The 15,785-nt window shown below is 42.3% G+C and overlaps 1 protein-coding gene across 1 annotated transcript; it reads left to right on the top strand.

Annotated features, from left to right (window-relative positions):
- Positions 1–1,135: 1,135 nt before the first annotated feature.
- On the top strand, positions 1,136–14,651 carry efcc1 (EF-hand and coiled-coil domain containing 1). The gene is made up of 8 exons (XM_026344547.1): positions 1,136–1,903; positions 3,418–3,857; positions 10,949–11,097; positions 11,307–11,442; positions 11,904–12,060; positions 12,997–13,155; positions 13,568–13,637; positions 13,809–14,651. Exons 1-8 carry the CDS (start codon positions 1,229–1,231, stop codon positions 13,940–13,942), a joined length of 1,920 nt encoding a protein of 639 aa, XP_026200332.1. The 5' UTR covers positions 1,136–1,228; the 3' UTR covers positions 13,943–14,651.
- Positions 14,652–15,785: the final 1,134 nt, after the last annotated feature.

Genomic DNA, 15,785 nt, shown 5'->3' with positions numbered 1-15,785 from the left:
GATAGACTATGTTATAAATAAAAAAGAAAATCGACAACTATTCTGTTCAGTTGGAACAGCTTAACCAGGGTGTGGGCTGAGAAAGAAAGCCTTGCATGTTGTTGATGTCAAATAGAGAACCGACTCCTGGCCAGTCCTTGAAGAGGTTGAGCTGAGCCAGCTTGAAATGATTAATATGATTTACAGTATAGACCCTGTAGATTTGTTAAACATTTATGGTTTCTATTTTACTTGGGCTCCACTGATATATTCTTGTCAAGTTAAAACGTGCAAATACATGTTTTAATGCTTCTTTATGCAACAGTTTTTCTGGCTTGTATAACTTCCTGTGTCCCACTTCCTTCCCCCTACTCCCTTCTGTTCTGATTGGCCGGCTTGTGGAAGTCTTCCTGTGGGCCAAACCATGTCCAGTTTGAAAATCCTGCTGCATTCTGGGGGATGTTGTGAAAACAGTCAGCCTTGGAGAGCTGTGAACAGATGCTCCATACGTGTTGCTGCCCTGTATAACTGTATCTATTGTTGTTTTATGGTTTCATGATGGGAAAAGTAAAGTTCAGGAAAGTCTGCGGTCTGCATTGCAACATCTGAATTAGATAGAACTAGATTAGTTTGGATTGCATTTGGAATTTATAATTGTTGAAGACAGTTTTGCTGAGGGGTATAAGAAACTTTCCTGCATGTAAAGTGGGCCATGTAATTATACATGCACAAGCAATATTACACATATATATCCTCTTAGATTCTGAAGCTATAGTAAAAAAATATAATTGAATATGTGAGAACATTACAACAGGGACAAAGCAAGTTGCAAAAAGCCCAAGTATGTGTTTTACCTCTGTCTGCAGACCATGCTGTAAAATTTGTTGAGTCGATAAAAAAGCAGTAGGCCCTACCTATTAGTCTCCTGGGCATCTTATATTCTAACAAGGTCTGACCCAAGTGACTGACAAAAGTTTAGACACCTGGTGGCAATTATAATGAGACAAACGCCAGTATGAGACCGTTAGAGTGTGTGTATGGTGGAGACTTCTGGTTGGGACCCCTGGTTTAGGATTTTGGGGGCAGTGCTAAATTCAAATGTGCTCAGTCTTAACACACGCCTCAATTCAGCCCGGCCAGTCTGCTCCGAGTTTCTGCACTGAGGATGTACAGGAAGCGCACAGCATGCTGCAAGAAGAAGCAAAGTAACTCTTTTCATTCTGTGGAAATATGATGGTGCATAATAGAAATGATGGATGCAACAGACTCCACTGATCCATACAGCCGACCAGCGCGCAGGACACAATGGATAGTCAGCACCTTGGCGTACCATTACGGACTGGACCGGGGAGTGGAGAACGAAATAATAGTTTTGGCAACGGGATTAGATCAGTACCTACAGGAGATTTTCCATCATATGGACTATCAAGGTGGAGGCAAAATCTCTGTGGAGGACTTTAACATCTTGTGTGACGTTTTGGGACTTCAAGAGTCGGAGGACACAGAATGCGCCGGTGTTTTGGACAATTTACCCAGCGAGCTCACCTTCAGACAGTTCCACGCCAAACTGTGCGGATACTTCAGCACCAAGGCGGGGAGTCAGTATGAGAACGGCCGGCTGCTGGTCGGGAAAGACAGCGAGCATATAGAGACTCAGATCCGACTAAGAAGCCCTCTGAAGCGGCGAGAGAAACTGCTGTGTGTGGCTGCGAGCGGCGGCACCTCTCCCTCCTCGGAGGGACGGCACGCCTCCGGCTGCAGGCTCGGCTCCTGCACCAGGGAGTGCTATGAGGAGATAGTGGCACTGGAGGAAGCGGAGGACCGAATAACGAAGCTGGAAGACGAGAATGCAAGTTTGAGGGAGCTGATTGAGGACATGCGAGCTGCACTTCAGAGCAGCGATGCGCGCTGCTTGGCTCTGCAGGTCAGAGTGGTCATGATGAGGCTGTATTCTGCTAAGTAGATGAGAGTTACACACACACAACCATACGGAACTTTTAAACATGACAGAGTCCATATGCATTTGGAGTGTAATAATAATTGAATTCTTGTGGATTATACATCCCAAATGTGCACGGTAGGAGTACTGCTAGGGCTGCTCCTCTCACCAGCTTTGTCTTAGGTGAATATTCCTGCATGAGGCCACAAACATCTAAAGGTTTTTCTAAATGACTTATAAATGATATACAATGCACTGGTGGATGATTTGTAACCACTGATGAAGTCATTAGTTACCATACATAAACCCTTTGTAAATGGTGTTGTCCAGTGATATCCAGTTTTCTCACTGTCTAACAGCACCCACAGCAAAAAGGCAATCTTCTCTAATGTTAAAGTTATTCAGCCTATTATGAAATGATCCTATAACCCAGTGTATCTGCTGCTGCAAATCTGACTTACTTCAGTTATAAACTATTTTCAGATGTCCTGTGGCCCACTAAGGGGTCAAACTGTCCACTTACCTCCAGGATAGATTGAGTGTGATCCTCTAGGAAGGTAAACACCAGCTGGACCTTTCATGTCCACCCATGGATTTCCCCTGATGTATTCACAACCAATTACTGATATAGACATTACGTATCATTTAAAAACTCGTTATTGCCCTTTATTAATGACTCACCGATGTTTATTACTGCAGGACTATTGGAAAGTGAGATGCTATGATATTATATATATACATTTAAATTTAGTAGTTTGGCAGATGCTTTATCTGCCAAAATGACTTAGTGAGATACAAGGCAAGCAAACTATCCAAGCCAAGGAGAAAAACATTAATGTAAAGTGCTCTAGGAAGAGCTGTTTCTGTATCATTAGGTGTTCGTAGTAATATTTGTTTACTTATTTTATATTCTCAAGATTTAAGTGCAGAGAAAGTTGTGAAATAGGTCTGTTTTCAGCACATTTTTGAAAATTGGGAATGAGGCTGCTGAGCATGCGGTATGAGGTTGGTAGCTTGTTCCACCATCGTGGAGCCATTGAGCTGAAGAGCTTATGCTGGGATCTTTTGAGGTGAGGTAAAGGGAACCACTAGATGTCATTCGTTGGCAGAGTACAGTGGACGGGAGGGATTATATTGCATAAATGACTTCATTGATTATGTGACTATATGACTAACCAGCAGCAATTCTTCCCAACTTATTATACTTCCTAAAGGAACAGAAACCAGGGAACCAAGAAAAGAAAACCAAGTCATTTTTATTTATCAATAAAGCATCAGTTATAGGCCTTTAACACTTGGAACTATAATAGAAAGTAGCTACCTAAACATATGGCAGTGTACTAATGATTTCATGAACATTTACAACTACACAATTAACCACCTGTGAGAAAGTGAATATCGAGTATCATTGAATAATGCCTTATAACTGCTGCAGAGTTTATTCTTGACTTGACCATCAAACATTGTTGACTAAGGTCATGTGTTGTTCTTCTCCTCAGGTAGGACTATGGAAAAGCCACTCCAAACATAAACCAGAGGAGGGCTGTTTTGTTGCCCACCACAAGCAAGCAACCCAGAAAAGTGTGAGCAACAGCAACCTGAAAGGCACTACCTACAGCAGCCTGAGGAGCCTGCAGAATATAATCCAGGAGATAGATGTGCTTCAGAGCTCCAGAGACAGACAGGTAGAAGAAGCCATGCTGTGTAATCAGAGACTGGAGCAGGAACTTTGGAGCTCTAAAGAGACTGTGGCCGCACTGGAGGACTGCAACCGAGCTCTGAAAAGGGAGCAGGTGAGCATGAGGAGGAAGGTCGAGGAAGCCAGGCAGGCACTGCTCAGCGGACTGGGTAAAGTCAAGGAACTGGAAACCAAGGCCAGTCATGTGCCAGCGTTACAGAGACACATCCTCGAACTGGAATCGGAGCTCCTCTACTACAGGTAAAAACACTGGGGGAACTTGACTCGACAGCCATGTGTCATATTTTAACATCAACACCACCTTAAGAGATTGACATTTTGTTTGAAATGACATTACTACAAGTTGTTATTATCCAAGAATATAGCAAATCAGCAATGTGGGCAACAATTGTGGGGATGTGGGGGCTAAGTGAGGAAAAGACATTTCCATTCCTAATCCCAGTACAAAGCTCTGTTTGGTTGCCTGTTTCTCCAGCTGGTGGAATAAGCCTTGAAAGGGCAGAGAAGCAGACCTATCTGAATCACTAAACAAATCGGTGGTGTGGGTGGTGATTCAAAGTCTGCACCCAGGTTAATGTTACGTGGCCACAGTTTAACCATAATAACTTCAGTGTGCTTCAAAGAGAGAGCTTGTCGGATTGTCAGACAACATCGGAGAACCTCTGGAAACCAACAATTCAACGATTACTCATAGAGTAATATCTGGATTTTCATTCTTTTACGGTGTACACATAAACATTTTACCTCTCTGTTAGCTCCAATCAGCTATCAATCCCTGAGCAAGTGTCTGGCTGTTCGTCATGTCTTATAACAAAAAATCTGTTTTGGAAACTTATTGCATCAGAGAGACCCTTAATACCTTCGCGGCTAGAATCAACCATAATGAATTATAATTCCTCCTAGAATAGAATGACTGTTTATCTCTGGCTTCATGCCTGGAAAACTCAGTGCTATGCTATTTATGAAGCCTTGATGTGGCTTGCTCTTCCAATTTCCAGCCTCATTGTGTTTTAGTTTATTTAACAGGCATCGTGTGTGGCACGTCTGTCCTGCTTGAGCTCCGCTACTGTTGGGAACTATTCATTTTGGTGGAAGTAAGGGTGTAATTGGACTTTGAAAGTACAAAGCCGTTGGTTTAATGTTTATCTCTGTGTCTGTTGTCCGTGCTCGAACCATATAATCAGTGTCTGCAGGTCTGGCTTTCTTAGGTAGCAGATGTCTCTAAGTGGTTGTAACATTTATATAATGCTGTTATTATGAACTCTAAGAGACTCAGAGAGAATCATGCCAAGCCAGACCCTTATGAATAAAGTCGTCATTAACACCTGCCTTTAGGTGATTCTGTATAACACAACAATCACAATTCTCTTCTGTTAAAACCCAAACTCTGCTTATCTATGCAGACTGCTTTCCCAAGTCTTTTCACTGCCCTTCCATTGATAGCCTAATGGAAAATAATTCAACACCACAAAGACTCTGACTTGTCAAGGGAGAGCTCCATTGAGTAAGAAGCTCAACAGACTGACCGTTCTCATCAATCTCCTCTCACTTCTTTCACTCGCCTTCCAAATGAACAATGCCACATAGGCACCCCCTGTTCCTATGGATCTTAGCAACCAGGCTCCATGAATTTTCCCACTGAAAGCCTTAGAGCTTACTCAGTCACATCTCATACTTGAGCGATAAAGAAACACAGAAAGCCAGTTTTAAAGTTGTCTTTTAGGACCCGAGGGAGACGCAGTGCTCTCCATCTTGCTCTGAAACTGTGTGACCTTAAAATTAAGTCATTACTCTTCAATATGTTGTTGCAGTGTCAGATATCTCAAATGTCGCATATGGGGTGGGTTTCAAGGGTTTATTGCGCAGTAGTGTGTGTAAGAGTCTGTTGACATGATAGACTGGAACTTTATCCCCATAGCTTATTTCTAAACTGCTGTGGCAAATAATGAGATTAACTGAAATGCTGCTGTGTCTCAGAGATACAGGGCTGGTGGGCGGGTGAGAACTGGCGCTACTTCTGTCGTGTGGATTCCACTTAAGCAAAGTCATAATAAAGCTGCAGTGCTTATGCAACCTTATGGGGTTGAAAGCAACTAGTTTTAGCTCTAACCCAACAGGATGCTACCCAGTTAATCTTGCCATGGATTGTACTCAGAATCTATAAAGATTTCTCTGCTTTTTTTCCTGACATGTGAAAGTGTTCCTGTTCATGTTCCTGTTCAGTCTTTCAGCATTTGCTCGTACATTTCTCTTATCTAGAAAATCCCCATTCAAGTTTCCACCAACATCCCAGCAGAAGTCAGCTTAAAAGAATGAAACTCAAGATGTGTGGGTGTTGTTGCATTACATGTCTGTGATTTCTTTGGATAGTTTGAGAGAACAGAGAAGAAGCTCACCCTCAGATGGAAGCCACACCTTCAACAGGAGTTGATTAGCAACAGGAAAGTTGTGTAATTGCGATCATCTATAAGCGGTACTTTCAGTTTTGTTTTGTTCTGTTTTTCTGAAGCCCCAGGAGTTAAAAGGGAGTTTAAATCAGTCTCCGTGACTAATGGTCCTCTGTGGGCCAGAGGGATTAGACAATAGGAAGCACAGCAAGAGGAACAAAAAAGACATGAGGAGGAGGAAAGCATACCATCTGGAGGAAGAAGCAAACATTCGACTGTTTGTTCATCAAATGATGGCCATGTTTTGCAAGAGCTCACTAGAGAGGAAAGGCTTTATTCAGCTTTCCATCTTCTTTGAAACTCCAAAGAACAGACACAGAGTGGAGATGTAGAAAGACCCCTTCAAATAAATTTCAGTTATCTTTCACCCAGAACCTATTTAGTTTTATTGATTGATTTCAGGTGTCTCAGCTTATTTAGTCCAAGGATATTTAGAGAGCATACCCAGTCACGTGTCCTAAGTGTGCAAGTTTAAAACCCACTTTTCGTTTTAACGGCACGCCTGTAGACATCTTCTCTGTGTGCCTCTAACCCCTGGCCTTCTGAAGGCTGGCCCCAGGGGAGGCATAATCTCTGAGCCTTTCATGCTCGCTGCGTGGCGCCTGACAGCCGAGGGGAGAGGAGGGTCTAGCAGACCATTTATCTGCCTCTGGACAAGAGTTGCAGCATTGTGTGGAGCAGGTGCTGCTATGGCATTCCTACTCCTTAAATAATGTGAAAGGACACACTCAAGAGCCGTCTGGGAGCTGTGGCATTCTGCTGCTGCTGCCTTAGTGTTGTTCTTGAACAGTCTTCAAAAATATGCACAGCCAAGTGGGCTCTTTTCCACGTCAAACCACTGCCCCGCTATTCCTCTCTCTGGTTTAGAGGTACCGCTGACATCAGCAGAAATACATCACACACAAAATATCTTATAAACCTACAGTATACCACCCACCTTTGCTGGGCTTCTCTCCCTGTACATTCCCCTCTACTTTTAATAGCCCCATTTGTTTGACGTTGGAGGTTTCTTTGCACTTGGCTTGATAAAAACATCTTAGCCCTCTGTAAATGTTATAGGCATTGGTTTTTGGATTTAGTTCTCAGCTAGTGGTAAGCAATAATCACATGCCTGAAGGTGCTTTATTTGTATCCGAGACACCCGGACATTATACAAGAAAGACCTGGGCTTGATTAATTACCATCAGCTATGTAAACACGACCCCTCACCCTTCTCCGTCATGCTGCACAGGGCGCCAGCGAGCGCTGAACTTCAAGTTCAAGCTCAGGTTTATAGCATCCCTTCATTTTAAGCCTTCACACAGAAAGGAGACTGTCATTGACCAATGACACCTGAAAGAGGAAACTGCTCTTTGGGGAGTGGAGGAGGGGAGCGATGATGGGGGCGTCAGGGGTATGTTGATGTAAAGTTCACTTCAGTGCTTCACTGTGATAACTACAGGGAGGTGCTGGCTGTAACAACAAACAGCTGGTCTACCCCTCACAGGCCAAAAAAGTGTCTTTAGACTTTTGCTAATAGGTTGGAAAACATGATCCTATTAATTAGAAATGCCCTGACATAGCACAATAGAGCTATTCATGTATAACATTATAATATTTCACTGCTTTTTTCAGTTCCACTTTTGTGCTAATCTGAAAGTTTGAGCTTATTGCAAGTGTCAATTTTACTTTGGCTCACGTCCAGATAAGCGGTGCTCTGATACAAGAATATGACAAAAGAGTGTGACAAACCATACAGTCAGTTCAGGAAATGTCCAAAAAGATGATCTGCATGTATGGTACTACAGTAAACCCACAGTTCTTTATCTTATGAATGGAACACAATGGCATTGCACTGGAATCTGTACTACAGAACTAATCAGGTTTTGGTCACTAACAAACTTCTAAAAGTTTGGAAGAAATATATGAACCCTTTGAATAATGACCTCAGAAAAGCTAATTAGAGTCAGGTGTGTCAGCATAAGTTAAGAAAATTAGTTTGTAAGTGTGGACTAGAGCTAGGACAAAAACCAAAAACCACTCAAACTTTTTGAGTTCGGTCTGCATGAAAAGAATGTGCTTATGTGAGCCATGCCTGGCCAAAAGGAGCTTTCAGAGGATCTATGATGGCGAACTGATGATTTACATAAAGCTGGAAAGTATTAGAAATTGATTTCAAAGTCTTTAGAAATTCAGTCTACAAACGATCTACAAATGTTTTTGGACACTTTGGGACTGTGTCTACTCTACCAAGAAGTGGGCGGCCAGTCAAATTGACTGGAGCACAACAAACACTCATCAATGAGGCAAAGAAACAACCCTGAGTGACAGTCAGAGATTTGAAAGCATCGCTGGAACTGGCTAACATCTTTGTTCATGAGTTTACAGTACGTAAAACATTGAACTAGCAGGGTGTCTATGTCAGGACACCACGAAGGAAGCTGCTGCTTACTAAAAAGAACATTGCTGCATGTTTGAAGAGCACATAGACACTGTTCTGTAGACTGATGAAACAATATTGAACTATTTGGAAAGAACACACAGCACTACATCTAGTGTAAAAAGGTCACTGCATATCATCATGAAAACATCATCCCAATCATAAAGTATGGTGGAGGAAACATCATGATTTTGGCCTGCTTTGATGCATCAGGGCCTGACCAGTTTGCAGTGATTGGGGGGAAGATGAATTCCCAATTGTCTGTACAACAGCTGAAACTCTGTGGAAGCTGGGTGATGCTACAGGACAATAAGCAAAAACACCGAAGCAAGTCCACAACAGAATGGTTTCAGAAAAACTAAATCCACCTTCTGGAGTGGTCAAGTCAGAGCCCAGACCTCAACCCAATACAGATGGTATGGAACAACTTGAAAAGAGCCACACACAAAAAACAGCCAAAGAACATGAAGCAGTTATTAACACATACTTCTTCCACTTTCATTATGAGGATTTTATGGTTCTCAATAAAGACGTGAAAGACGTGACATTATTCACAGTCACATCATATTTGTTAATACCTCTGACTTAGATGAAGATCAAATCATGTTTTATGAGAAAATGACAACATTTGAAAAGGTTCACATACTTTTCTTCTTGACACTGTAATAAACAATATTATAAGCCATGTTGGGGGGTGTCTTAGAAATGTCTTTAAAGACAAGCTTGAGAACTGCTGTCTTACAGGTTTACACACATACTGTGAAGTCTGCAGTATATTTTACCTTCTTTCTGTCTCTGCAAAATAAGTACATGAATTGATATTTTCAGTTTTGGCAGGTCAAACCGTCTCATGCTGCTTTTTTGTTTGGCACATTGGCAAGAGTTATGGTGCCTGCCTCATGAAATGCTGATCAAATTCTGTCTGTGTGTGCAGCATCCCACAATCTGACAGCTCTCCAGGATGTCTGTCTGAACTACTTTCAGGTGTCTCTTGTCATCCAGCTGGAATTCCCAGGCTCAGCATCCCAACCCCCCCAACGCCCAACAGCATACCTCATCACTGTGAAGCCATGTGATGGGAAACCCTCTTTAAACAATATAAATCTCAAGCACACTCAAAAACAAATTCCAACTAGATTTTATGTGACACTTAATAGATCCTTGTTTTTACTGTAGAATCTTTTCTGGACACAGTGCCATTTTTTTACTTTCTCCCCATGTCAGCGGCTTGAACCAGAAGCTGTGGCCTTGCTACAATATTCACTGAACACAGGCTGCAGCCTCCCTCCAACCGCTGTCAATTAAAGTGCAATTAGTCACACCAAAGCCCGCGTCTGAAAACGTCCTCCACCAGTTCATTCCAGAGTCGTTTCCGCAGCAACAGTCTTGTGTGTGTGTTCACGTCCATATACCAGTTCCATGTTGGTCCAACTGCAGCTGCTGGCCCTCATGAGCTAACTCTTGACTTTCCTCCACCACGGCCCCCACTAACTTAAACACAACTCTGTGATTGATTGCCTGAAATTATGCTGCTATTGCTGACCTTCAGTGAAGTCAGCGGTTTCTCTTCAGTTTTGCACAAAGTAGTACACAGATGCAGGAGTATAATGTTGTCTTACAGCACGGTCTGCCTTGTGCCAACAGGATATAAGCATGAGTGCTTTCGTGACTTTTTTTTTTAGAGAGCCAGGCTGAACCTTTTCAGAATTTTCTATTTTTTTCTTCAGCAAGACATCGTCATCTGGAAACGCTTATTCTGTGTTTTACGAAGGCCCCCTATCGGATTTCCCCCAGCACAAAAGAGCAGACAGCAGGAGAAACCTAGAAAATTCAAACCATTACAGAACGATTGATCGGCTTAAACTACAGTCCCAGTCTGTCTTTTTTAGATACAAATGGTTGTGTGTGTCCGTGACATATAACAAAACGTGACGTCTAAATGTGACGTATCTTTTCATCTGCAGATTGAAACATATGCAGCAGACCTTGTTACAAACTCACGGGCTTCAAAATGTCTTAGCTCCAGCTTTGCCTAATCGAGTGTGCATTTACACAATCACATCTTGCCTGCTGACTCCTACTAACTCCTAACACTAATAGCGCCATTCTACCATTGACCCACTTTACTGTAAAATGCCTCAAAGATACTATGTCTGGCTTCAATTACCCCACCCAGATTTGGCATACGACATCACAGGCCTCTATAAAATGATCATGGCGGTTGTAGATGTGGCGTAATACATACAGCCTTGTGTTACTTGATATGTTGTGTTTGATGTTGGGAATTGGTTTGGACTGAAATTTTCTGAAAATCTGTGAAAAATTGAAGAGCAGTTTTAGCCCCTTGGTCATTGTCAGTTTATGTGCCAAGTGATTCGCAGCAGCACTGAGGGGGTTATGTACAGTATTTACAGAGAGAACACGCAGTCGAACAGCTATACTGAACCCGCATTCGTCCTTTTCAGGTCGGAGGTGTCAAAACTACAAATCCCAAGCAGCTCTAGAGCTGAGCAGCAGCCGAGTGCAGGCGGCAGGCCGGGCCAGAGATGCTGCTCAGACTCCCAACATGACCGGTGTTCTCCGACGGGGCGTGCTGTGACAACCCCAGACAAAAGTAAGACACCTTTTTTGCTAAGGTCTTACATTGTAGTGCTATTGATTTTTGTACAGCATTAGAAAACCAATTTTTGCACATTCGTGTGAGAGAAAAGTCAAACAAGCACTTCATCAACAAAAAAAAGAAAAAGGCCTGTTTGTTTACGGCCATCAGCCTTTGGTTCTACTGCTGTGGTGATACCCATGATGCTGTGTTGTGGTGTCTAGTGGAGGAGCAGCTGTTCCGTTCAGTGGAGGGTCAGGCCGCTTCTGATGAGGAAGACGACAAGTGGACCGGAGATCAACAAAGGCAGGTGGACGAGGTGAAGAGGATCTTGACCAGGCTGTCGTGCTGTGGGGAAAGGTATAAGTCACATCTACAGTGCGTCACCTCTAGCTCGTGAAGAAGGGCACCAGCTTAGAGCAAGCTGGAGGAACAGTTTACATCATTTTTGTCTGTATCATAGCACAGGTAGAAAAATACAGATTATTTGAAAACACACAGAAAAGTCAAGATTTGTTAAATAACATGATTTTTTTAATCCAGAACAGGCTAGTTTTTCTGACTAATCCTTTTGCATTAAATAGCTGCTGACTACTATCGGTATGAAGCACAACAACAGCTGAGCAGCTAGTTTTCGTACTACGGTGCTAAAATGTTGCAGTGTCACACAATTTGAAAAGTGTATACACCATAAAAAGATACCAGTGTGTACCTGTTTAGATATTAGTAGTATTTACCCCCAACATGTCAAACTCTGATTTGACTATTGTAGCTCCAAAGCGTTACACGCCGTCTGTGTTCTGATATTTGTTCTTGACCAGGTGTGACGACAAGACATTTAAGAGGCTGATGTCTAATTTTGGGAGCTCAAGGAGCGAGGAGAGCTGCAGCGCTGTGCTGGAGCTCCTGGAGAGGGTGACCAAGTTGCATAAGCAGCTGGAGCTGAAGGAGAGGCAGGCAGAGATGGACATGGATCAGGTACAAACCACCACTGAACTCCATCACACCAGGGTGGCCACAGTACCACAGCACCCTCTGACCTGCGCTGCTTGTTCAATTTACACTGAACTGTGCTCTCCTGAGAGTGTTTTGTCTTGCTTTACATCATAAGCCCTTTTGTGGCTGTGTGTATGGTGTTAAACTAGATTAGAGAGGACTGGAGAAGGTTGTTATGAAAGTGGAGCGCTTCAAAGGCAAAACCGCAGCTAGTGGCCTGATCCTGCAGCTTCCACCCATACAAACCACCAGCAGCGGGGTACAGAGCCTCTCACGTGTGTTTGCATGTGTGTGTGTGCGTACATGGATGTGTGTGTGTGTGGGGGGGTGTTTGCAGCTGTTTCTCACTTGACTCGACCACAGAAACACACCCCCTCCCCTCGTCCCACACGACACTTCCATCATAAATTAAAGCTCTTATGTTACACTCCAGTCGTATTGTCACAACACAGGAAGGCAGGCAGAAGGGAAACTGTGACGTAATCTGTTCCCAGAACATCTCAGCACTCAGAGAGGAAAAGTTCAAACCAAACAAAGTCTTGACTGTGAGGCTTTGTTTATGCGCAGGATGTGTGGAGCGAGACCTGTGTCCTTCACTGTGGTATGACACAAAGGTGCACTGCAGGGATTTCCAACATTTTGGCAGGCAAACCTACAACATGTGGGCTGAAAGCTCTCTCTACAATCTACAACATTTGACATCTATTTACTCCAAGATATTTCTGTGCTGTATTAAGATGTTTTGCAGGGCGAGAAAAAACGGACACTACATTTCGAAGAGTGACATATCCAGCTGCTCTTGTAATCTTATCGAATTTAGTCTGGATCGACACTAATAACTGGAGAGCTGTGCAGAGTGTGGAAGGAGGAGGGAGGTACTGTCGTTTAGTTTGACTGACTTTTTCTGTATGTCTCCAGGTGAAAGATTCCCTGGTCCAGGAGCTGCAGCAGAAGGCCGAGGAGACTGAGCTGCTTCATATGGAGCTGCAGATGTTGGAGACGGAGAGGGTTCGCCTGTCACTGGTGGAGGAGAAACTCGTGGACATTCTCCAGCTCCTCCAGCAGCTCCGAGACCTGGTTAGTCACAGCTTCAGGGTAAACAGCTCTATCTAGTCTTAAAGGGTCAAGTCTGGCTGGCTGCGGACTAGTTCAAAGTCTACTCGCGCTGCAGTGGAGTGATCTTTCTAGTTAGACGTTACAAAGACAAAAACATTTTTACTAGCATTGTTCAAAGACAAACCTCCACATGGACTAGCTTACTTTTTGTTAAATGTCCTTTATTCTGTTGAAAGAGCAAGAAGATGTCTCACTGTGTCAATATACTGGAGTGGGGGTGTTATACATTCTTCTACCAACTAACTTTAACTGTGTGAAATTGATTAAGAGCAAATTATTGTCACTTGCAATGCAACATGTGGGAGAGCTTTTGTGGCCGCAAGTGTCAGATTAACTGCTCAAGTGCCTGGTAAATCTTAATGTTTTGTTGCAGAACGTCTCACGGAGGTCTCTCGGGAAAATCCTGCTCAGCACTTTGGAGTCTTGCAGCGACCCACAACACAGTTAGTAGAGCTTGCATATGCCTAATAAAGTCAAGACGAGTCAAGTGATATGTGAAAATGAAAATGTACAGTTGCTCAGAGAAATTAAATCAAGTTTCCCTCGTCTGGTTGTCTGTAACCTGATTCCCTCAGCAATCACATCTGTTGAGTTTTTTTTTTTTTTTTGCACAGGGAAAGCCCACATCCTGGAGGTGCTCAACGCGCTGTACCATGAACTGGCTGCCTGTGAGATTCTGTCTACTGGTGGACCTCTGGAGCAAACACAGAGTCAGCAGTCGCTCAACACTCTTATCATCTCCTGTTGAACAAGGCTGCCTCCTCCTGGCCCAGTCCTGTTTCAGCATCCTGTCTAGAGGGTGCTTGAAGCTGTATCACCGCTCAAGAAACTGACTTTGTGATATGTATAGTGTATTATAGTGTAGCTTCCAGTGGGTTTTGAAAATTTGTGAACCTTTCAGAATTTTCTCTACTTCTGCAAAAGATGTAAAACATCATCCAATTTTCACCAATCCTCAAACTAGATAAAGGCGATGTGACAAAAACTGACACCTATTAGTATATTTATTGTGTAATAAAATCTTGAATATTGGTGTGTGGGAAGTATCTGAACCTCCAGGAATATCAGTTCACACGAAGGGAAAGTTAGAGTCTGGTGGGGTTTTTTTTAAAGAAGTGAAATCAGGGTCTTAGTGATCAGAGTCTGATTTTGACAACACAGCTTTGTAGAAGAGATTCTGATGCTCTCCACATAGAGAGGGTGTCACAAGTGCAACTTAACTAGTCCATTATTAGCCTCATCAGGGGTGGTCGACCACAAGAAACACACCAAGAGCAAGGTGGGTAATAGTTTAATAGCCTCAAGGAACCTTAGCAAAACATCTGGGAAACTAAAGGTCTCATTTACACCGGTTAATATTAATGTTCATGAGTCTACCATCAGGAAAACATAAAACATTGGTGTTGCATACTTTTGCTACACAAGTATTTCAACAATAAATAAATGAAAAAGTGTCATTTCTTTGTCTTATTTGTTTAATTGTTGCCTTTTTAGATTTAGGACTTGCATAAAAGGTTCACCATGTTTTAGGTCACATTTATGCAAAAGTAGAGAAAATTCACAAATTTTCCTGAGCTATTAGAGATACTTCTCAGATCCTGTTATCTATAAAGGGAATTTAGTCTAGAATGCAAAGAACAAGTCATTATATTTTAAGGGAATTGTTGCTAATATGATTTTCTATGAGCTTTTATTGCACATAATTCTTCATTGTGATTATCCCTTGATTTTTTTTTCTACAACAAATTTGAATGTGAAAATGTAGAAATAAGCTAAACTTTACAAGGGCATGGAGGAGCCTGTGAAATTTACCAACCTCTACTTGGGATGAGAACGTCCCTGATAGAAGTTGAGTCTCAGGATAAAATGTACAGTACAGTCAACAGGTACACTAGAAACACATCTGCAAAGTATACAGAGACAAGCATGAGTGTTTAATGGTACATTGTAGTGGTTTATTCAATAACATCAATAATGTTGTATAACCTCTGATCCTATAGTGCAACAATACCATTTCACTATTAAAAGTACAGTGTCTAAGTTAACCTCTAACTAACATAACAAAGCAGATTTAGCTTCATTTATATGCTGATTGTGAAAGATGAAACTTGTTCATATGAGTTGGATCAGCTGCATTCTCACTGTTTGTCTTGAAACTGGTGTCTTGGATACTAAACCACTCAGTAATGTCATCGAGTCATACCATTAAAGCCTCTGAATAACACAGCCTGATCGCTTGTTCATTTATGAAATTTCTGTGAAATTGCACTCAAATCTAAAAGACTTTTCACAAATAAAGTAATGAAAACGTTTTGCATAGGTACCTGCAACACTGTAAAACAGTTTGAGTCTGCTAGACCAAAGTCCACCTGTTGTCTGTTGTAAAAACACGGCATGGCCTTTATTGAACCTTGATGTTTACATCACTGATGTAGCTTTATTAGTTATGTAGATATATTAAACATTTGGCAGAATGAGTTTTTCCTACTTGCAAAGATCTTCTGGACTCATATTATTTATGAAATAGTCTATGGCAATATACTACTTTAAGTGTAGTATGCACTACACTACACATACACTTCAATAAAATA

This window comes from Anabas testudineus, chromosome 5, assembly GCF_900324465.2.
Source record: "Anabas testudineus chromosome 5, fAnaTes1.2, whole genome shotgun sequence".
In the NCBI taxonomy this organism is placed as follows: Eukaryota; Metazoa; Chordata; class Actinopteri; order Anabantiformes; family Anabantidae; genus Anabas; species Anabas testudineus.
The sequence above is the reverse complement of the archived record's forward strand: the minus strand, read 5'-3'. Positions and strand labels throughout refer to the sequence as shown.